The sequence below is a fragment of the Herpailurus yagouaroundi genome, unplaced genomic scaffold, assembly GCF_014898765.1.
Source record: "Herpailurus yagouaroundi ecotype Mexico unplaced genomic scaffold, PumYag 250, whole genome shotgun sequence".
NCBI lineage: Eukaryota > Metazoa > Chordata > Mammalia > Carnivora > Felidae > Herpailurus > Herpailurus yagouaroundi.
Genome location: NW_024412467.1, coordinates 2,651,550 through 2,674,902, shown reverse-complemented (window position 1 = coordinate 2,674,902; position 23,353 = coordinate 2,651,550). Strand labels below are relative to the sequence as shown.

General features: G+C 50.1%; 2 protein-coding genes across 2 annotated transcripts in view; one reads left to right on the top strand and one right to left on the bottom strand.

Moving 5' to 3' along the window:
• Positions 1-820, bottom strand: part of GPLD1 (glycosylphosphatidylinositol specific phospholipase D1) — a 70,046-nt gene extending 69,226 nt beyond the window's left edge. Inside the window, exon 1 of the mRNA XM_040460724.1 lies at positions 666-820. The gene's annotated coding sequence lies outside the window, so the exon portion shown is untranslated. The remainder of the gene's footprint in view (positions 1-665) is intronic.
• ALDH5A1 (aldehyde dehydrogenase 5 family member A1) lies at positions 1-23,241 on the top strand (the record flags this gene model as incomplete). The annotated part of the gene is made up of 10 exons (XM_040460489.1): positions 1-165; positions 3,474-3,557; positions 4,927-5,097; positions 6,957-7,073; positions 8,333-8,476; positions 10,376-10,519; positions 12,569-12,727; positions 17,155-17,324; positions 18,893-18,951; positions 19,921-23,241. Coding segments are annotated over 10 exons (1,419 nt in total), but the record flags the coding sequence as incomplete, so codon positions are not given.
• Between the last annotated feature and the right edge of the window lie 112 nt (positions 23,242-23,353).

The window sequence follows — 23,353 nt, the reverse complement described above, 5'->3', positions numbered from 1 at the left end:
TTCGTGGGCGGCCGCTGGCTCCCGGCCGCCGCCGCCTTCCCCGTGCACGACCCGGCCAGCGGCGCCCAGCTGGGCTTGGTGGCCGACTGCGGGGTGCCCGAGACCCGCGCCGCGGTGCGCGCCGCCTACGAGGCTTTCTGCAGCTGGAGGGGCGTCTCGGCCAAGGTGAGCGCGCTCGGGGGCCCGGGCTTGCCCCATAGGGAAACCGGCCGCGTCGCTCCCCCCTCCCCGATGCGCCGGGCACGATGTCGTAGAAAGGAGAGCAGAGGCGAGCCACGGGGAAGTTTGGAGCGTCGGCGTGGTCCCGACCGCGGTGCGGGGGGGCTGGGGCCACGCGCCGCCCTCCAGCCTCTGGAAACGTCCAGCCTGGCAGGCAGAAGCCGGAGGAGTAACATGAACTGAGCAGCGAGCCGAGGGTGGGTCGAGCAGGTCGAGGGGCCTGACCTTGGGCGGGGGGCCGGGAGGTGAGCTCAGGTGGCTCAGCCTGGGTCGTCGGGCGTGGTGCAGGACCGTGCTCCAGGTTTCGGCCTGCGTGGAAGGGCGCTGCGCTGGCGGGCATCTCCTGGGCCTGCAGGTGGTCGTCTTCACACGACCTTCCCTCTCTACCTGTCCGTGTCCTTACCTTCTTCCCGTAAAGACGCTAGTCGTGTTGGGTGAAGACCCACCTGTATGGCCTCGTTGAGCCTTGATAACCTCTTTCAAGACCCTGTTCTGAGATACCAGGGGCGCAGCAGGGGGAGACACAATTCAGCCTGAGCATCGGGGTAGCTTCCCAGAGGACACGAGCTGCAAGGATAAAGGCACTGGACCAAGATTCCCAAGTCAGGAGCCTGCCTGGCCCATTTGTAGAGCAGCAAGGGGGTGGGGAGGCTCTGGGGGCGGGAGAGACAGGGGATGGCCTGCTGGATCCAGAGGGGAGCGTGGACTAGGTTTTACCTTGAGGGAGGTGGGGCACCGTCCCAGGGTTCGCACTCAGGTGGTCGCATCTGGAAAGGGTACTGTAGGCACAGCACGAGAGGGAGGGGCGGTGGAGGCCCCTTAGGGGGCTGGTGGCAGTGACTGAGGCTTGAAGCAGGGCGGTCCTCGGAAGGGTCTGTTGTGACCGTGCAGGTAACTGGAGGCCCTGGCGGTGACAGGGTGTGAGAGAAAGAGGGGTCAGCCGGGACCCCAGGGTCTCTGGCCAGAATAGCGGGGCCGGAAGGAGTGACCACCAGCTGAGACGGGGAAGGGGGCGGGCAGGAGCTGGCGGTGTTGCAGGCGTCCGCAGCTCTTCTGCCCCCACCTCTGCTCCGGTGGTTGTTTGAGCCCAGGGCTGGTGCCGGGACGGCTCACTGACACAGTCCCGGGTGTTCACATCACCTACCTGACGTCCGTGCCCTTGAACGTGAACACGTGGCATCAGCTTGTCCTCCAGGAGCTCGGGCCTTCTCTCCTTCCTTCTTGGAAGGATCTCGGAGCATTTTCCTGAGGAAGTAAGGGGCCCCGCCTTGCCTAGGAAGACAGGCCCACCTCTGCAGCTATGAGACTTGGGCTCCGATACGGCTTGTGTGGACACCGTGACCCTCCCTTCTTGTCCCCAGGCCTGTGCCGTCCACCCCCGCCCTCAGCCCTCTTCCCTAGGCCTTCACGTCCCGCCCGCCCACCCGTTGCGGAGGTCGAGTTCACCTGTTGATTCTGCCGTTGGGCCCATCCCAGCGAGCTCACAGCCTCACTATTCTCCGTTCTCTCAATAGCACAGGTCTTGCATTTCCTGTTGACATTTTTTTTTTTTTGCCTCACAGCGTTCTTTTCACGTGTTTTAGGACCTCCCGTTTCCCACCTTGGGACCTCCTGGAGGAGCTCAGGGGAGAAGGGAGCTGGGTACTTACAGGCGCCTCATAAGCCGGCGCGTTGGTTTCCTGTGGCCGCTGTAACAAATTACCACAAACTTCGTGACTTCACACAACACAAATGCCCTTACTATTCTGGAAGTCAGAAGTCCAAAATGTGTGGACAGGGCTGTGTTCCTTCTGGAAGCTCTAGGGGTTTCGTCACCTTTCCCAGCTTCTTGAGGCGGTCCCACACTCCGGCCTCTTTTTCTGCTGCTACTTGGCCTTTGACCTTCCTGCCTCTCTCTTATAGCGACCTTGTGATTACATTGGGCCCACCTGGGAAATGCAGGCTACCCTCCTCACCTCGAGGTCCTTAACGTAATCACACCAGCAAAATCTCTTTTGCCACGTAAGGTAACAGGTTGACAGGTTGCAGTGATTAGGGTGAGGCCGTCTCTGAGGGCCGTTACGGTGCCTGCCACATCTGAGTACTGTTCTTGGTGCTTAACAGGTGCTTCCTCTAGTCCTTTTGATGGCTCTATGAGGTAGATACTCAATCCTTGTTTTGGATGAGGAACCTGGCTGCGAGAGGCTCAGAGTTCACCATCCACCACTCACCCCTGCTCAGGTGGGCGTTCTGGGACTTGTGCCCCACGTGACTCCGTGCACCGTGAGCCTCCCTGCTGGAGCCCTGCATGCTCACACAGCTCCTCACAAAGGCTGTGGAAGTTTCTGGGAGCTGCCCCACAAGCCTGATGGTTCAAACAACAGAAACAGATTGGCTCAGTTCTGCGGGCTAGAAATCCAAAGTCAAGGCTGCTTCCTTCTTTTTTTTTTTTTTAACTTTTTAATGTTTGTTTATTTTGAGAGACAGAGTGAGAGTGAGGGAGGGACAGAGGGAGAGGAAGACTGAGAATCCGAAGCAGGCTCCAGGCTCTGAGCTGTCAGCACAGAGCCCGGCACAGGGCTCGAACTCACGAACCATGAAATCATGACCTGAGCTGAAGTTGGATGCTTAACTGACTGAGTCACCCAGGTGCCCCTGCAACATGTCTGTTTTGGGCGGACCCCATTAGCCCATAACCCAGGCTGTGCATACTGAGGATGGTTCGTTGCCTCCCCTGGCCCCCGGGGTTCGGCCTGGACATTGTGTTTTCTGCCACCAGCAGAATCCACTTTGTATCCCTGCAGTTCTTACGCCGTTTCCCGTCTTCGCTCGTTCTCTCTCAGGCAGAGCGTGTGCTTTACATCGAGCAGACCATGTACTCAGATATTTGATTGCTTTCTCCGAGCTAGGCCCCCTAGAACGGTCTTTCCTCTCTCACCCAGAGGAAGTGCTGGCCTGTAGTCACCAGATTCCTACCTGGCAGAGCACAGGGCCAGCAGGAAACTGTACCTGTGTGCGGGGAAATTGTTCATATTTGCACTGTTCCAAAGAAGCTGCTTTTCTCTTTCACGATTTATGACTCCGCACACGCCTTTATGTGCAACTTGAAATGGAATCTCATTACTTATCAAAGAGGGGTCTGTACACCTGAAACTAACATAATGTTATATGTGGATTATGCCTCAAAAAAGAAAGAAGGTCAAGTTGTGTCTCCCCGAGAGTGAGGGGACACGGAAGGTTATTTTGTATGACTGTTGTTTTTATTCCTCGGCCAGGAGAGGAGTTCATTACTTCGGAAATGGTACGACTTAATGATGCAAAATAAGGATGACCTTGCCAAGATCATTACAGCTGAAAGTGTAAGTTCAAGGTCCTAACTTGTTACCCTAAGAAAATGCCCTGGAATTCTCAGGCAAAACTTGGGAAAGCCTCTAACTTCAGGGCTGTTCTGCAGCTAAAGAAAATGGGAATTCTTCACCTAATGGTCAAATACCAACTAATCCTTTTTTTAAATGTTTATTTATTAAAAAAATTTTTTTTGATGTTTATTTATTTTTGAGAGGGCGGGGGGTGAGGGGGGCTGTGGTGGAGGTGGGGAGTACAGACAGAGAGGGAGACACAGAATCCGAAGCAGGCTCCAGGCTCTGAGCTGTCAGCACAGAGCCCGATGTGGGGCTCGAACCCATGAGCCGTGAGATCATGAGCCAAAGTCAGATGCCTAACCAGCCACCCAGGCACCCCCATAGATACCAACTAATTCTTGTGCCCGGCACCAACTGTTGCTAATGAAGCCAGGCCCTCATCGTTGCTAGAACCATTTGTATGTTGCACACTTGAGTGACATAGAGAAACACGGATGGAGCTAGGGAGTGTTACACTAAGCGAGATAAATCAGTCCAAGAACGACTGGTACATTTTATGATTTCCTTCTATGTGCAATTTAAGAAACGGAACAAACAAAGGAAAAGTAGAAAGGACAAAAAGAGGTTCTTAAATACAGAGAACAAACTGTACTGAAGGTGGGAGGAGAGGTTATGGTGATAACCATAACACGTAAGAAATAGATTTTGAGTGAAACTATGTGAATAATGCTTTTTCCCAGTTGTTTCCATGTGATTGGTACGGTTGATTTTTTTTCATGTTGTTTTTGTACGTTGAAAACGAGCCTGTAGCTTCTGGTAGCTGTAACAGTCATGTGACACCAGGGTCCCACCCTCGGGAAGATGTTAGGAGGAGAACAAAGGAGGAGACACACTTGCCACTATCTTGGATGCGAACAGGATTGTGGCTTGGGTGGGGCTCGTTGCTTTCTGTCACCGTTTGTAACTCTGCTTTCCAAGACTTCTGCTGGGGTCACCGAATTTCTCAACAACCACATGGGTTTTGTGAGGGGCAGGAGACTCGTCTGCCGTGCATGCGGCCTGGAAGAATTTCCAGGCGCGGAGTCAGGCTTTTGTGGTTAGAAGGCAGTGAATGTGTCCTTTTCTCTTTTTAATTTTTTTAAGTCTGTTTACTTACTTCGGAAGAGAGAGCGCAAGTAGGGCAGGGGCAGAGAGGAGAGACCGGATCCAAGCAGGCTCCGTGCTGTCAACACAGCACAAAGCCCAATGCGGGGCTCGAACCCGCGATCCCCTGAGATCATGACCTGAGCTGACATCGGGAGTTGGACGTTTAACGGACCTTGCCACCCAGGCGCCTCTGAATGTGTCCTTTTCCGATCTGGTCCAGGGGAAGCCGCTGAAGGAGGCACAGGGGGAAGTTGCCTATTCCGCCCTTTTCCTAGAGTGGTTTTCAGAGGAGGCCCGCCGCGTCTACGGAGACGTCATCTACACCCCCGCCAAGGAGAAGCGGGCGCTGGTCCTGAAGCAGCCCCTCGGGGTGGCCGCGGTCATCACGCCGGTAGGTGGACCGACGGGATGGGCAGGGGCCTGGGGTAGGAGACGCAGCGAGGGACACCTCGCTCTTCCTCGGGGAGACGTGTGCTCCTGCCGGGGGCTGTCACCTGCCCTTGCTCCCTGATTCCTGGTGTGGGGTGGCGGCTGGGGAGGCCTGTTTCTAATGCCTGCAGAGGTGGGGGGACCCACCGCAGGACCCAGTGGCTTTTCTGACGTGGCTTAAAGGCTGCTTCATGGCAGCGGCTCTAGCACATCTGCAAAGGTCTTTTTTCCTAGAGACAGGATGTGACACATTGAACGTGCTGTGGTTTGGGGACATTTTTATGCTGAGTTTATGGTTATCATCAACAGCTAAGTGTTTGCGTGCAGTGGGCCAGGTTCTGGAGGTGAAAAGGCTAAGAAATACAACATTGTGTCTGCCTGGACAGAGCCACGATACGCTGGTAGGGCACCCAGCCCTGTCTGGGCCACCAGAGGGCCTGCCGCCTGCCAGCCTTCTTGTGTCAGTTCACCTACAGTGCCCGCTGGTCCCGAGACCGCTTTCTTCCCTGGCTCAGCAGAGTCACAGGCTGACGCCCCCCCTTACTGCCTAGACTGACTCCGTGTGACCCGGAACTAGATGTTCACAAGCTGTGTGACCTTGGGCAAGTTACTTAACTGCTCTGTCTCAATTTTCCCCAACGGATGTCCTCATTGTCCTCCAGGATAATAATACTGACCTCACTGGGTGTTGATGAGGATTCAATTATAATTTAAAAGTGCTTAGAATAGTGCCTGGCACAGAATCGGCACTATGCAAGTATTTGTCAAAATAAAATAGGGAGAGGTCTACAAATATAGATCTATAAATGTTGAGAAGGAAGTACTAAATCACCTGCCATTTGGAAAATTACCTTTGCTAATGTTTTCTCCTAGAGGGCCAGGCAAGTACAGCTTTCAGGCCTAACCCAGCCCTGCTGCCTGTATTTGTGAATAAAGTTTTATTGGGACACAGCCACACCCATCCCTGCACGTACTGTCTGTGGCTGCCTTCACATTAGAACCACGGAGTACTGGGGCGCCTGGGTGGCGCAGTCGGTTGAGCGTCCGACTTCAGCCAGGTCACGATCTCGCAGTCCGCGAGTTTGAGCCCCGCGTCGGGCTCTGGGCTGATGGCTCGGAGCCTGGAGCCTGTTTCCGGTTCTGTGTCTCCCTCTCTCTCTGCCCCTCCCCCGTTCATGCTCTGTCTCCCTCTGTCCCAAAAATAAATAAACGTTGAAAAAAAAAAAAATTAAAAAAAAAAAAGAACCACGGAGTACTTGGGGCGCCTGGGTGGCTCAGTCGGTTAAGCGTCCGACTTCAGCTCAGGTCACGATCTTCGCGGTCCGTGGGTTTGAGCCCCGCGTCGGGCTCTGGGCTGATGGCTCAGAGCCTGGAGCCTGCTTCCGATTCTATGTCTCCCTCTCTCTCTGCCCCTCCCCCGTTCATGCTCTGTCTCTCTCTGTCTCAAAAATAAATTTAAAAAGTTAAAAAAAAAAAAAAAAACCACGGAGTACTTGAGACAGAAACTGTACATCCCCCAGAGCCTAAATTTTTACGATCTGGGCCTTTACAGAAAAAGTTTGCCAACTCCTGGTGTGGATACTCTTGTACTGTTTTAAATTCTGAAAATGTTCCCTGTGTTGGTGAGCCTTTGTCCCCAGAGTCACCCGGGAGGACGGGTGTCAGGTGTTCTGAGAGCTCACCTGTGCAGGAGGAGCAGGAGCACTGCTTTGGGAGTCGGTGTGTGCAATGGCATCTGTTGACTGACTTCCCGACCTGCCTGCCTTTGAACAACCGGGCGGTCCAGAGTCTCTCATCTCCTCTCTGCTCTTCTCACCCCAGTGGAATTTCCCCAGCGCCATGATCACCAGGAAAGTGGGGGCCGCCCTGGCCGCCGGCTGCACCGTGGTGGTGAAACCCGCCGAGCACACGCCCTTCTCCGCCCTGGCCCTGGCCGAGGTGAGCCTCTCCCCCGCGGTCGTACCGAGCTGACCAAGTCCAAGCAGCAGATTGAAAACCTGCCCCTTTAGCTGCGTCTCATGCTGGATGGTGTTGGGTTTTAACTGACTAGTAGTTATTTTAAGTCTGACGTTTGAGAAAAAGCAACGATGGGGGACTTTCTGACATCTGTACACATGTTTTAGGCTGCCCTAAAGATGCTCTCTGTCCTCCCGCGCCCGCCACCCCCACCCCCTCCCCGTCCTCTGTGCGGAGTCTCTGGCCGGCACCTGCTGCTGCGCTGGGCGGTCACAGCGGCCGCTCTGGGGGCGCCTGCCCTGCGTTCCGCGAGCACCTGGGGGCCGCTTGGGCTCCTCCGTGGCCCGCCCGTCGCACGGCTTCCGTCCGCACCCACCGGTCGGGCCGGAGCAAGCCGCCAGGCTGTCGGTTCTCCCACAAGGCTGCGGGGCAGGTGCCCGGTGCTCGCGCAGCGCGGGGGGGGGGGGGGTCGGCCACGCGGTTGTCCCGACTGCAGTCTTCGCGGCAGTCGGACGGGTGAGCGCAGCGGCGCGGGAAACACGCCGACCGTCCTGCGCACGCCGCTGCCCATCTCGTCCCCGATACTTCGGTTTGGCCGTGTCGTTGCCCTCGCTGGGTTTACCAGGGGACTCAGGGTGCAACACTCTGCTGTTCCCACCGTCTTCCCAGAATCCCCAGTCAGGTTCCTGCAGTGTTGACTGTTCGGGAGGTTCGGACGTGACGGTGATTCCAGCAGCGGCTGACCCACGGAGGGTCAGCGTGGAAGGAGCGCGGGGTCCGGGCCCGGGCGCTGGCGGGTCGGCGTGCTGGCTCCCTTCGGCCCTGGTGTGCGGCCCGGGCGTCGCCTCCCTTTCCTCGCCGCTGCCCTGCGAGGTCACCTGTGGGCGGCTCTAACCCCTGCGTGCCTTCTACAGGTGAACCCCAAGCTTCTTGAACTCTCCTCCCATTTTTCAGGGAAGAAATCCAAGGGGCTTTTTTCGTTTTTTCTCTTTATTTTTGAAAACAGAAAGTGGCATGAAAACTCATGCCGTAAAATAGCTCAGTGTGTGACAACACATTTAATATCACCTTGGCATGAATAAGGATCTCATTCCAGGTCCAAATATATTCTTAGTCTGTCCGCAAGGTCAATTTAGTATTTCCCCCAGTTTGTTCTGGATTTAAACAGCTGTTTCTCTCTTCCCGGTTCCGGTTTGATCACGTGCTGTCCCCCCCCCAACCCCCCCCCGCCGTTTCTGTAGCTCGCGGACCAGGCTGCAATTCCTCCCGGCGTGTACAACGTCATTCCCTGCTCCAGAGCGAAGGCCAAGGAAGTAGGAGAAGCACTTTGTACTGACCCTCTGGTGTCCAAAATCTCCTTTACTGGCTCAACAGCTACCGGAAAGGTACGTGACTTAAGTGTCAGAGAAAATAGATGTCGTTCTCATATTTTCCTTGGAGACTGTGAAAATACTAGTTCATCGTTATCAACCTCTTAAGGAACATTCTCAGCAGAGTGTTGAAAGGTTTGTTGCATAAAGTAATGTCTGATCATCCTCTGGAGACATTTTGGATAGTGTCGCTTACTGTGAACCTGACCCAGGCTTCTGACCGTACCGAGGGGTGAGCACAGCTGGAGCTCTCAGGATTTGTTGCCCAGGAAGTGGCTGAAATCTATCCGTTGTGTTTCCTCAGTTGTGAGATGCGCATTTCTTTCATGATCTGGAATAAAGTTTCCAGAAACATACAACTGATGTTGGAATGGAGGTCTTGGAATTGAACAAAAATTGTAGGTAGTAGAAAGGTCCTTACAGAAATAGAAAGGCCTTTTTGTTCGTTTCCTTAAAAAGCTTTACAGTTGTGCGTCGTTCTACAAATTTATACTGAGAGAATAATTGCAGTGTTATTCTTAACAGCAAGGAATTAGGAAGCTAAATTTCCAACAGATGGGGGCTAAATAAATTTATGAAACAGCCATGTGATGGAATAAAGGAATGTTCTAGGGGTGCCTGGGTGGCTTAGTTGAGCGTCTGACTTCAGGTCAGATCATGATCTCAGTTTGTGAGTTTGAGCCTCAGATCGGGCTCGCTGCGGTCAGCCCAGAGCCTGCTTCAGATCCTCTGTCCCCCTCTCTCTCTGCCCCTCCCCTGCTTGCGCTCTCCCAAAAATAAACATTAAAAAAAAAAGAATGGTCTAGAAACATGTACTAACATAAGAGAATCTTCACGTTATAGTGTTACACTAAAGGAATATGGTATAAAGTGCTATGAAAGTGTTAAGATGTTCCAGATATGTGGTTAATTGGGAAGATAAAGGTACAGATACAAAACTGTATAAATCTACCATTGTTTTCTTTAAAAAAAAAAAAGAGGAAGTACATATATATAAACTTGTGTGTGGGACCATATTCTGAATCAGTATACGTCAAAATTTTATCAGTGCTAAGCTATGGGCTATGGGATTCTGGGAGATTTTATTATCTTCCCTCTATTATGATTAAGCCAATTGTCCCGTAATTTTTTTTAATTTTTTTTGTTTCTTTTAACATTTATTTATTTTTGAGAGAGAGCGAGAGACAGAGTGTGAGTGGGGGAGGGGCAGAGAGAGAGGGAGACACAGAATCTGAAACAGGCTCCAGGCTCTGAGCTGTCAGCACAGAGCCCGATGCAGGGCTCAAACTCATGAGCAGTGAGATCATGACCTGACCCGAGGTGGGACACTTAACCTACTGAGCCACCCAGGTGCCCCACCACATAATTTTTTAATAGGTAATACACTTAGATGGTTCAAGAAGCCAGACGATGTAAACACGCTCACATTCAGAAGGCTCTCTCCTGCTCCTGACTCCCTCCCTTCTATAAGTAAATTCTCTTTGTTTCTTGATACCTTCCTACTGTTTATCAAATAGAGATATGTGTTCTGTCTTATTTTTGAGAGAGAGAAAGAATGTGTGAGCACCAGCGGGAGAAGGGCAGAGAGAGAGAGGGAGAGAATCCCAAGAGAGAGAGAATCCCAATCTGGTTCTGCACTGTCAGTGCAGAGCCTGATGCAGGGCTCGATCCCATGAACTGCAAGACCTGTGCCGAAACCAAGAGTCAGACACTCAACCGACTGAGCTGCCCAGGTGCCCCTAGAAATAGACGTTCTCATTTCCTCCTTTTCTTATACAGACCATCATCCCACGTACACTACTGTGCGCCTGGCTTTTCCATTGCTGGGGAGTTGTGGGAAACAGAGGCTTACCGGTGCGGGTGGCTGGGTAGCTGCTCCTGCCTGGTGCTCACGGAGTCTGTGCTCTGTTGCAGATACTGCTGCACCACGCAGCTGGCTCTGTGAAGAGGGTCTCCATGGAGCTGGGCGGCCACGCCCCGTTCATCGTCTTCGACAGTGCCAACGTGGACCAGGCTGTCGCAGGAGCCATGGCATCCAAATTTAGGAACTCTGGACAGGTGAGTCCCGCGGCGATTTTCAGGGTGTGTGTGTGTGTGTGTGTGTGTGTGTGTGTGTGTGTGTGTGTGTTTCACAAAGATCTTACCACCTGGCTCACCTCCTGGAAGGAAACTTGTAGGTTCCTTCCGTAATTCTTTCTTTACTCTTTGAGCACGTATTTCTTAAGGCCCTCTTTTTGCCAGTGACTATTCCGGGCTCAGAGGGTCCAAATGGAAATAAGGTGTAACGAGGAATTTCATGAACAGATTTTCTTTTTTTAATCAAACTGTTCTCTTCCTACTCGTCAGTTATTCCCTCGCCTTAGTTATTATCTTCAGTTTTCCCTCACCGGGCTTTTCTCTGCTGCACAGGTAAAGTCATCTCCTCAGACACAAAACAGCCTGAACAGCTGGGGTCTGAGGCCCACAGTCTTAAGGAAAAGAAAGTAGGAAAATGTTGAGATGGTTCTGGAAAAACTCAAAACCCTGCTGCCTGGGTCTCACTGTCCCTGAGGTGGAGGCGGCCTGACAGGCACACGGTACAGGTGCCCAGGGGGTGTCCAGGTTGCCATCGGAGTGGCGGCCCGAGTTCACACCTCCAAGGAAATCTCGGAATAACACATCTGGTACGGACCTTCAAAGTGACCTGATACAAACCCTGCATTTTACAGATAAGGCAACGAAACTCTGGAGAGACTGTTTGACTTGAAGTCCTACGTCCCTGGGTCGTGGTGCCAGCCAGTACTGCTAAGGAGCTGGGACTGTGGACCAAGGGGCCTGTCTCCTGGTTTCTCTCCAGGCTGTTGCCAGAAACCTGGCTTCTTACAAAATATCCTTAAGCACTTTGTCTCAGAGTACCATCAATAAGTGGTTTTATTTTTTTTTTTAAGTTTATTTATTTATTTTGCAAGAGCTCATGTGAGTAGGGGAGGGGCAGAGAGAAAGAGGGAGAATCCCAAGCAGACTCCATGTTGGCAGCATGGAGCCCAACTTGGGGCTCGATACCATGATTCATGAGATCATGACCTGAGCTGAAATCAAGAGTTAGATGCTCAATGGACTGAGCCACCCAGGTGCCCCAATAAGTGGTTTTAAATGCATTCCACAGACAGAATAAAAACTCCCTGGAAGATTATATTGTGGGGGAAAAAAGGTGAAATCTTGTATAATACTCTGTATCAAATAGTTTTCATCCTTGTGTTGACCTTTGGTAATTAATTTTTCCCCTTTCATATAACCTTAAATAGCTTGGTTGTTTCCGAAATACCTGTGTTTTGTTTTAGAAACGTAAAATGCCAATATGTGTAACCTTCAGAGTTATAAAGCTACAACTCTGAGGTATGTTGATTTAAGCCAGTAAAAATGCATAGAATGCAAAATTATCTATCTATATATAAGTAGATAGTTTCTACTAGAAAAATACATGATTAAGAAAAACATACAGGAAGAAAATCTATCAGTGATAACTGCAATTCCTATAATGTGGTTGTATTTTATAATTTTAAAATATTAGGTCTAATTAGGAAAAAATAAACAAAGGTCTTTTCAATAATTTAGGTTGACGTGGAAGAACGGCCATTTTCAAAATGTCAAATTCAGCCAAACCCTTAAATAGTTTAATAAGCTAGTAGATAGAAGTCAGTCTTTGACTGCCTTCCTTCCTGCTCCTGCTCTGTCACTGCAGCATCACTGTCTCTTGTGGAGTTACTGTTTTTTTATGCTCCTTTTTTCTTCCTGTTTGTTTCATAATGGCTTACTTAACCCTTTGGAAAAAACTTGAGTCAGGTGGCTTTCTCTTTTTTGTGCAGATGTTTGTACTTGCTTACTTGTTTAACCTCAAGGTGAGGCAGCTATGGACAAGGTTGGAGAACAATGAGCACTTTGTGCATTCATCTTCAGGGCCCCAACCACATGGGGAGGAATATGGCAGGTTGGACACAGGACAAGAGCCACTTGGGGAAGTGTTTTCACATTGAGTATCTGATAGCAACAGTGACACGTTTATTGGTTGGGTGAGTAGCTTCTGACAAATGGTCTTGTGAATTTGGTTTGGGTTTTTTTTCTGTCCAGACTTGCGTTTGCTCAAACCGTTTCTTGGTGCAAAGGGGTATCCACGATTCTTTTGTGAAGAAATTTGCCGAGGCAATTAAAATGAACCTGCGTGTGGGTAATGGCTTTGAGGAGAGAACTACTCAAGGCCCATTAATTGATGAAAAGGCGGTAGAAAAGGTAAGTTCATTTGCTTTTCTGTTACATTTCATGGTTTCAGTGTCAAGAGCTTTAACTAGCAAAAAACACTTTAGTAAGGTGCCCAGCAAGGCTGTTTTGGAAACAATGGAGAAATCAGAAAAAAGTGTATTTCTGCCCATTTGCATGAATTAAATAAATGATATCATCTGGCTTATAAGCTTTTCTGGCTCTGTCATTACACTGAGTGCTCATGAGATATCACTTTATTTTTAATGTTTATTTTTGAGAGAGAGAGAGAGCACACACACACGCACATGTTGGGGAGAGGCAGAGAGAGAGGGAGACACAGAATCCGAAGCAGGCTCCAGGATCCAAGTTGTCAGCACAGAGCCCAACACGGGGCTCAGACTCGAACCATGAGATTATGACCTGATCTGATGGCGGACGCTTAACCGACTGAGCCACCCAGGCGCCCCAAGCTCTGTTACTTTAGATCTCCTACTGCCCTCCCTAAATTTTCTCTGATAGTGGTGATCATTCTATCCCTGGCTGCCTCAGGAATTAGGATCTTGAAAGACAAAGTTCTTTAAATTTTTGAACAGCTAAAAGGAAAGGAAGACTGGTTTTATTTTTGAAATCATGGGTGTTTCAGCTGAAATGCTGGCTTCCATTGACAACAAAATGCCCTTCAGAAGAATCCTTGACAAAAGCATCTGGTAGGGAGATGCAGAGGAACAGAAGCCACACCCAGTATTTACAAATGCCAGGAGAGAGAGACTGCTTTTAGGAACGATCTGTTTGTTCAAAGAAAGTCACGGTCTAGATAGATCACTAGCTGGGCGAGAGTTCTGCCCTTGGTGTTTTAAAACATAATCTCCTGTTTTAAAACATAATCCTTTTAAATAAAGAAGATACATATATCCTTTTAATAATCCTTTTAAATAAAGAAGATACATATATACAGTGGCACATTACTCAGCCATAAAAAAAAAAAAAGAATGAAATCTTGCCATTTGCAACAACATGGATGGATCTAGAGGGTATAACGTGAAGTGAAATAAGTCAGTCGGAGAAAGACAAATACCATAAGATTTCAACCATATGTGGAATTTAAGAAAAAAAAAAACAAAGAAGAAATGACTCAAGAAAAATCAGACTTTTAACCACAGAGAACACACTGGTGGTCACCAGAGGGGGAAAGAGGTGGGTGAAATAGGTGATGGGGATTTAGGAGTACACCGATCATGATAAGCACTGGGTGATGTCTGGAACTGTTGAATCACTGTATTATATACCAGAAACTACTAGAATGTGGTATGTTAATGACCCTGGAATTAAATAAATAAGGGGGCAAAAACCTTATCCTTTTTAGAGTTACCTACAAGGAACTTTCTTGTGATATGAAAATCCAGTATGCTCTTTAGATAAGTCTCTATTAATAGAAAGGATTTTAATGGAATAATTTAAGTTGGACAGAAAATGGAGGCTGGAGATTGATGTGCAGGGAAGAAAGGAGGTGGCCCAAAGACCCACGTCTGTTGCCTCACCCAGCGGGAGCCAAGGGAAGCACTGAGGTTTGACAGAGCTCTGATAACTGTCTAGTGATTGCCTTGGCATTGCCCTAGTAGAGAACATGCATTAAAGTGTATTTGGTACCACCTGCATTTTTGATGTGACTTTGGACCCTGTGCCTTGATTGCCAGCGGAGACGATTTGGGTCTGAACTAGCTGTGGCTCGAGGGACAGAGTGCTGGTTCTTAACCCGCCCTGTGCCTTTCACAACTGCAGATGCCAGTGTCCTTCCTGAGGAGACGGGGTGTGAGTAGGGCCTCAGCACTGAGAGTTTTTCAAGTGCCCCCGCTGTTTTTAATTTGCCAGCCTGGGAGACCACTGTTCTAGAGATTTTGGTGTTCCTGCCAAAGCGAAGGTGCAACCATTGGCCTCTAGAGGGCGCTGTGTCCCAGGACTTCGAACAAGGAAGGTGAAGGATGTTTTTCAGAGTTTAGTAGAAAACCTCTCGTCTGCAAAAATCCATTGTGCCTGCTTTAGTATACCCACAGTCACAGGGTAAATCTGGGTGGGGGGGACACTGCACATGACATCTAACATGACCAGAAAAGGGCAGACCATATTCTGTCTGGGGGCAAAGAGGTGGCCCTTGTTAAATATAATTAGTTTTCGAGCTATAAATCGTGGAAGGTAAGCCATGACGGCTAATGGGGTTTGTTGCAGACAGTGGACTCTGAGAGCATGGTAGGGGGCGAGGGATTAAAAAGGGCGGTTCTGGAGGGTGGAGTGTGCCCCAGCCAGTATTTACCTTTCCTGAAATCCCGTGGCATATTCTGCCAAGAATAAGAGTCCTCCCCTGGGAGGTCTCCGGGGACCAAAGGTTGTGGAGAACTTCTGGAAGGAGGAATGGATGGTGCTAATACAAAAGTCAAAGCGGACAAAGCATTCCCAGGGGAAGCCTGTAGGGGAAGTGGGTGCCATTTTTTAGGATGGAACTTTCTAGAAGTGGGTAGGGTAGGAATGGGAGCAGGGGAAACATGGCGCCAACTAATTATATTTTGTACAGTTTTCTGGGCCGTCCCTACACCATTGCACCTCGCAGCCACCACCAGGAGAGTGTAGGCATTTGCTCTGGGCAGGAGGTGAGCTACGGCTCCAACCTCAGTTGGTGTGCCTTTGCCCTCTGGGGACACGGGTGTCCCTAACGTGAAGCCTGCCACGTCAGAATAAACCTGAGCTTGCCATTGTCCCCTTGTTCAGGGGAGAGACCGGAAACTGTAAAGGCCACCCACGTCACCCAGCCAGTCCTTCACGAGGAAGGTGAACAGTCAGGGTTTGGAGCAAACCCTCAGCAATGAGAGGAACACCTGACCCTCAAGGAAGCAGATGAGTCTGGGAACAGAAAGGAATTTTCTGAGGATCTCATAGCGTCATCCGTGTGCTTCTGAGAAGATAGCGCATCTACAAAACAAAAGCAGGTCCTGTGAAAATGGAGGCAGTGAGAACAAGAGAGTTTTCAGAAATTAAACACATCATGGTCAAATTTTTTTAAAACATCAGTACATGAAGACGGAAGGCAGAACCAAGGAGAATTTAAAGCAAAAGATAAAGAGATGAGGGGCACCTGGCTGGTTCAGTCTGTAGAGCATGTGACTTGATCTTGGGGTCATGAGTTTGAGCCCCATGTTGGGTGTAGAGATTACTTAATAAATACAAGTTGTTTTTTTTTTTAAAGACAAATGAAAAATATGACAAATTTGAAAAGAAATCAGAATTAATCTGAGGTGAGAGGCATATCCATTTTAGCTACAGGAACTCTAGGACAGACATGGAAGAAGTAGCATTATCAAAAAAATGAGAAATGAAAACTCAGAGCCAGGGGAAAATGATTCTTCGGATGGAAAGACTTTACCAACTGCCAAGTGGAAGGAAAGCAGAAAGCCCAGATCCATTCTGCTAGAACAGTGGAGTGTCAGGAACATAGAAGATCCTAAAAGCTTCCAGAGATGGGGGGGGAAAGCTACCTGCCAAGGGGCAAGAACTATTTTGGAAGCGCTTTTCAACAACACTAGAAATAGAGACGTGTACTTAGCGTTCTGAAGGAAAATTGGATGACAATTTGACCACCAACCAACACAAGGTAAAAACATCAGACATGGCAGGCAGCTCTTCCTGCCCATGGGTCCTGTCCCCGTGCTTTCAAAAACTACCTTTTTTGCACCCCCCTAAAAAAAAAACGAAACAAAAACAAAACCATGAGACACGCAGTGTCAGGAAACTCAGGAAGCACACCATTTTCAGTGCACCTTTTTCAAAATGATCACTTGAGAAGAATGCATTAGAACAAAGTGAAAGTGAAGAGGACAGCATGGCATAAGAACCTGGAGCCAACTCAAGAGTGTGAGAACAGAGGCGCCTGGGGGGCTCAGTCAGTTAAGCATCTGCGTCTTGGTTTTGGCTCAGGTATAACCTCACGAGCCTTACGTTGGGCTCTGTGCTGACAGTGCAGACCCTGCTTGGGAGCCAGTCACTCTCTCTCACTCTCTCTCTCTGCCATCCCTCGCTCTCTTTCTCTCAAAAGAAATAAAGTTAAAAAACAAAAACAAAAAAGAGTGCAAAGAACAAATGTCAGGGCAACTTCAGGGTGCCGGGCCGAGAAGGACGTCAGGTCATACCAGACCCTTCAACAAATGGTCAAATGGAACAGCGGAAAAACAAAGAGCAGGGGAAGGCGCCATTGCACCTGCCACATGCCCTCCTCCTGCCTCTGCGTCTCCACGTATTTGGTTCTTTCTACCTAGAAGGCATGAGGGCACCTCGTTCTCAACCTGTTTTTTTAAGAAAAAGAAATGAAGAAAAGCACAGTTTTCTGCAGATTTAACATTCTAAGAGATTGTATCCTCTCCAGCGTATCTTCAAGCCCGCTGTCCCGGGCTCCTCCTCTTCTCTTCACGCAGGTAGAGAAGCACGTGAATGACGCAGTGTCCAAAGGCGCCACTGTTGTGACGGGCGGGAAGCGACACCAACTTGGAAAAAATTTCTTTGAGCCCACACTGCTCAGCAATGTCACCAGGGACATGCTCTGCTCTCACGAAGAGACGTTTGGGCCTCTGGCACCAGTTATCAAGTAAGACCACCCAGCGGGTGGATTGGGGAAGGAGGACACCAAGAAAGGAACGCGGTTCGAGTGCCGTTTCAAGGCCCTGGGGCTGGGACGGGGGGCTGCAGAGGCAGGGCTGTGTAGTGTCAGCAGAAGAACAACTCCCATTCATGGTTCTAAAATAATTTGTTTTTATCATTGCCTATGCAGAGCACAGAATTCAGCAGCTTCTTTACTTTGCCTCCTGACTTTTGTGTTTTCTGCTGAAATCATTTTTCTTCTCCTCGGAGCACATCCTCAAGGAGTTCTTTCGAGGGAGTTAGGGAAATGCACTTGCTGTGCTCTTAGGTGATGTTTTGTCTCACGTTCAAAAGTCAGTAATAATCAACCTGGATAAACTTCTAGGTTCAATGCTGTATCATTTCTCTGTCTCCTTATTTCTGGAGTCGTTGCTGAGAAAGTTGGTGTCTGGTTCTTGTTTCTTTGAAAAGGATCTAGTTTTTTTTGGGGAGACTATGAAGATTTCTCATGGTCTCTGACGTTAAGTTCTACCGGTGAGGCACGTCGTGAGCGTCTTCACGCTGCGGTCCTAATGTCTTCCTTGAATATCTAAGGGGTGTGTCTGGTCCCGGGAAATTGCTGGTCACTGTTTCTCCAGCAGGTTTTTCTCTCCCCTCCATTCGTTCCGTAACGGCCTCTAGGAGGTCTGTGATAGGGACACGTCCGTGTCACCCCGCTCCTCTTCGCTCTGTTCATCGTACCTCCTCATCCGTTCCCGACACCTTCCGGGACATCCCCTCCCTGCCACCTGCCCGCTGAGCCATCCATTCCTGAGATACATACACTGTGCCACCCAGCCCACCCACCGTGTTCCTTCAGTTACTGTCATCCATGCTATCTCTACTTCTTTGTTCTTCCCCATAATAGAGTCTCCCCACTTCCTCATTCTCCCTTGTTTTGCTGTGGATGCTTATCCGTTTCCTACATCTTCTTTTGTCCCACTGTTGCTGCCTCCTGGCTTGTAGATCATTCTGTTTGTTATCCTTCTCCATCTCCTCCAGAGAGATGGCTGGCTCCTGCTGCTGGCAGATCTCTGAATTTAAGAACTGGGGTGCTCAGAGCCCTTTGCCCCAGAAGAATGCTTCTCAAATCTTGTTCTGGAAAGAAAGGGATAAAGCTGGAAGGGGCCGCAAGGGGCTTTGGTTTCTCTGCTGTTCATCTCAGGGAGGAGCGCACGCATGCAGAGCCCTGGCCCCCCGGCTTCCTGGGGACAGCTTGCTTCTAAAGTGGTTGCTGATTGTTACAAAGTCTCGGTAGGCAGCAAGAGCAGTGATCCTTTTTGAAGGCATTTGGTTTGACGTTCCAAGTCGCCGCTGTTCCCTATGGCCAGCCTGCTTGCCTCTCGTTCTCGCCAGAGAGGAACCGTGTGTGTTGAGCAGCGGGGCTCTTTGCTTCTGTGCTCGGCCCTGGGGTCTCTGCAGATCTCCCGACTTACTCCGTGCCATTATTCGGGAAACAAGTCAGGAGACCAGAGAGCCGGTTTTCTTTGCCCTCTCCCCTACAGATTTTGCTGACAACCCCTTTAACTCTGGCAGGTTCGACACAGAGGAGGAGGCTGTGGCGATCGCTAACGCAGCTGACGTTGGGCTGGCAGGTAGGCGCTCCCGGCTCCGCGGGAATCAGAACCACTCCTGGAACCGATGCTGGCGTTTGCCTTTTAAACATCCCCCTGGGTTTTGAGTCAGAAACGCCATTGTAGCGTGTGTTCTGCTGCTTTTCGGGGGCACGAGCGGGTCTGTGCAAGGTCACGGCCTCCTGTCTGGTCCTTCCCACATTTGGGAGCTCCTGGTGAGAGCTGGGGGGCAGCTTGTGGGTGGAGAAGCGCACACCCCAAAATTCCCACGTTCTCAGAGGCTTGATGCCTGGAAGTCCACGTCTTTTTCTTCCATTCTGCCTGACTCCTGGCGGCCTGAGCCAGACCGAGGGGAACCGCAGGGACCCTGAAAGTAGCAATGACCGTGCGTGCAGACGGAGCCTGAGTGGCCACCGTCCTTTTAGTTCGGAGATGGTCAGGGTGGCCACGGGATGTATCCCACTGCCGGGACACCAGCGTATGCACATAAATGCACTGGCAAATCTGCATTTAGCATCCGCAGTGAGGGGAGCGCGCTGAGGAAGATACAAAGACATAGATACACGGTTGCTCAGTAGCAGCTTCCCCTCCGGGGGTGAGCAAAGTACGTGGAACCAGAGGAAGGCCACGCACACTGGGGAGGCCCTTCCCCCAGCTGTCTGTGCAGACCTGTCACGAGGCTGCAGTAGGACGTGTGCCCGAGTGCCTCGGTGACACTGCGCCCGGCGCGCCTTTCGTCCCTTCCCAACAGGATGCGGGGAGAGGAGGCCGCAGCCTGTACTAGGCCATCCGTGTTAGGCAGAGATGGGAGGAGAGAGATTCTGGGCCCGGGGGCCACGGGGGTTCAGTTCGGAAAGGGTGGTGGTGATGGGCGTGATGAAAGGGAATGCTGAAAAGGACTAGACAGAGGTCGCCTGTGGCATCCTCTGCTTTAGACGCGACGTCTGTAACGACTGTATAAGCCGCGTGTGCCCTTTCTTCCCCTGACAGGTTATTTTTACTCTCAAGACCCAGCCCAGATCTGGAGAGTGGCGGAGCGGCTGGAAGTGGGCATGGTGGGCGTGAACGAGGGACTGATCTCCTCTGTGGAGTGTCCTTTCGGCGGGGTGAAGCAGTCTGGCCTCGGGAGAGAGGGGTCCAAGTACGGCATCGACGAGTACCTAGAGCTCAAATACGTGTGCTTCGGGGGCTTGTAGGACTCGTCAGTGCTTTGAAAAATAAAAAAAGGAAGCTGACGTGCACATACAGGGACATGCCATCCATTATTCTAGGTGAAATTCTAGGTTAGTGGAATTAGGGATTTTTCAAACTCCTCCAATACTCATGATCTTAAGCACAGGTGAGCCCCACCCCTCCCCTTACCTAATGAGGGACCAGCAGATGCCATACGTCTGGGGCGCAGACTCCCCAAGAACCAGCACTGTGTGTATAGAGCGAAGCCCTGGGACTCCACCAAGAGCTGGGTGTGCCGTCCCAGAGGCTCACCACTGCCTGGGCCGTGACCCCGCCATCTCCCCTGTGGCTCTGAGCTCACACCAGAGAGGGCTGCCCGGAGGACCCCTGAGCATGAGGATAGGCCGGGCAGAGGTGGGCCCACCGTCCCTGTCAATCTCCTGGCTCAGCTCTACACGCCCGTGCCGTGTATTCCTAAATGTTGCCACAGAGACTGAATTGATCATTTTTAAGACTTCGAAGTAGCACAGAATCTCCTGTGTTTCTGTGAGGAAAGAAAGAACACGCCTCTCTTTTTCTGGACCTTTTTTCTTAAGCTTATTTTTCAGTAATCTCTACACCCAGCATGGGGCTCAAACTCACGACCGCAAGATCAAGAGTCACGTGCTCCACTGACTGAGCCGGCCAGGCGCCCCGGGACCCTTTCAGTTAAAGCTTCATCATCCTAAATTTACTACTTAAAGATCATGCTCTCATCTCCATCCTGCTTTCCATTTCATTTTGTCTCCTTGAGGAAGTCAGCCTGGGCAGAAAGCAGAGAGCAGCAAAGGCAGCTGGGAGAAGGGAAGGCACAAAGGCGTGGCCCGGCAGCCCTTGGGGGGTGGGGGGGGAGCTTAGTTCCCATAGATGCGCCATTCGGCAGTCCGTCCCTCATGCAGAGGAGAGATGCTGTATGTGGCTTGCTTAGTTCAATGGGAGATTGCGAGGCCAACAGAAACAGAAATGTTTGCAAAAAAAGAAAGAAAAAAATTCGGTGCCAGTAAAGGGGCCATTATTCTTCGTAGCGGCAGAACCCCTCCCTGCCCCCCATCCAGCTGTGGCTTTGCAAGGTGAGGAAGGCTGGGGCCCGCCTGCACTCCTACCCAAGACTGAGCAGCTGTCGCCTGCAGCCTGCCCTTCCCGTCCTCACCCCCAAGAGCAAGCAGCCTCCCCACAGTGATCCCGAGAGGAAAATGAACTTCCATAATTGCCAGTCCGCCTAATGGAAGAGGTGTGAGGCCTTGAAATTCAGGCACGTCTTCTCCAGTAAGTTTTTACAGCTCATCATTTGTAACAAAAATGATGCTGTGTCTCCTTTCACTTGGAAAGAGGAGCTCTGATTAAGAAAATTGTAGGTCTTTCTGGACATGTCTCCCATGCATATGGATACACTGAGGAAAAGGAATAAAGGCTGTTCCTGGCTGTACAGGCAGAGAGGAAGCTCTTTCCCTTCCTACTCTCTGTATGCAGAATCCACTGACACTCTGTGGGTATTCTGGGTAGTGGAAGGAAAAAGTAGTTCCTACCCCTCCCCCCATTTCCACCCTGTGACTTAGCATTTGTCCCTCCGCCACGGGGGAGCCTTGGGTAAGTCACTAGCGGTCCAGAATGCCCATGGGGACGGAGGAACTTAGAGCCGGTGCTGGAGCTCCCTTGACTTAGCCTGCCTCACTCTAGCCACATCCCGATACCCACAGGAGGAAGGACCAGAAATCTGCCTCCTGGTGACATGCCTCCCCAGGCCCTGTCAAGAGTCACATACGCAGCATATTGACAGCTTATTTCTACCTTTTGTTTTTATAATTTGGGGCTTGTTTTACATAACATTCTAATTAGGATTTGGGCACGTCCATCTGTTTTCTGTTAATAAAATTCCTATAATGTTATTTGTTAGAAGTCAGGAACACGGATGCTTGGAGGTGTTGAGAGAATACGCTCAAAGTTACATGCGTCACTTTGCAAAACCAGTGGATCCCTTGGCTGGGTGGCAGATCGGAGTTTTCTTGTATATTTGGCTCACCGGGTACATAAATTCAGGTTCAGAGACTCATTGCGATATCTTTGATTAATTTTGTAATTAAAACAATTTGGGAAGGAAATAGGTTGCTGTTTAGTAAAATTGTTCCGGGTTGTGGGAAGAAAGAAAAGTGTCTTTCAGGGTTTGTTTTTCAATAACATGAGCCTGTGTGGCCAGGAGTTGGCCAACTACAGCTCACAAGCCAAATGTGGCCTGCCACCCGTTTCTGTACAACCCGGAGCTGAGGATGGTGTTTGTATTTCCAAGTGACTGGGGGTGGGGGGGGGATCAAAAGGATAGTATTTCACGACACAAAATCATGTGGAGATTCAGATTTTCGATTCCATCCATAAAACTCTATTGAAACACAGCCACGCCCATTCATTTCACATCGGATCCACGGCCACTTTGTGAGCAGAGCTGAATACTGGCGCCACAGCCAGTGTGGCCTGCAAAGCCTACGTCATTTACTCCGACTCTTTACAGAACACGTTGGCCGTCCCCTGATCTAGAGATCCTGAGCCTGAGGGAGAGACTGATCTTCCTGCGTTTACCGGGCATTCTCTTATGTTATTGAACGCGTGTGTACGAAGCACTTTTCTGGGCATCGCTCCAACGAGTTCTCACCAAGAATTTGCCAGCAATTATCGCGTGACTCAGGTGAAATTATCCAGATAACACAAGTCTGGCGGCCTAGAGAAAGCTCCTCAGTTTCCTTTCCCCAGCTAGGCAAGGGTTCTCATTGCAACGGCCTATCTTCATCTGTTGTATTTACCCCTTTGAGTGGCTTTCAAACACGATTTTAGGCCACGTGTTGTGTCTTTTTTTCCCCTTATTCTCATGGAAAGACTCCGTGAAGAGAGATCAGAAGCACAATGCAAAGAAATCTATTTTATTGGTAACTTACTAACTTTCGATTGTGGCATGTGACTGCCTTCTCAGAAGGCTGGAGCCCGGGATTTTAATTATTCATGTGCAGCTATGTGAGATAGCATTTTACTTGAATAATAGTTATGTGGTGATTTGTGTGTATGTGTGCCATATGTGTGTATGTTTAATTAATAAATGTTGCATTAACAGAATTTCCTGTTTCTGCGTTAGGGTCTCTGGTGGTGGTGGTTTTTTTTTTTTTTTCCTTGCTGGTTCGTTTTCAGTTTACATTGGATATTATTAGACCAGTTCAGATATGTATGA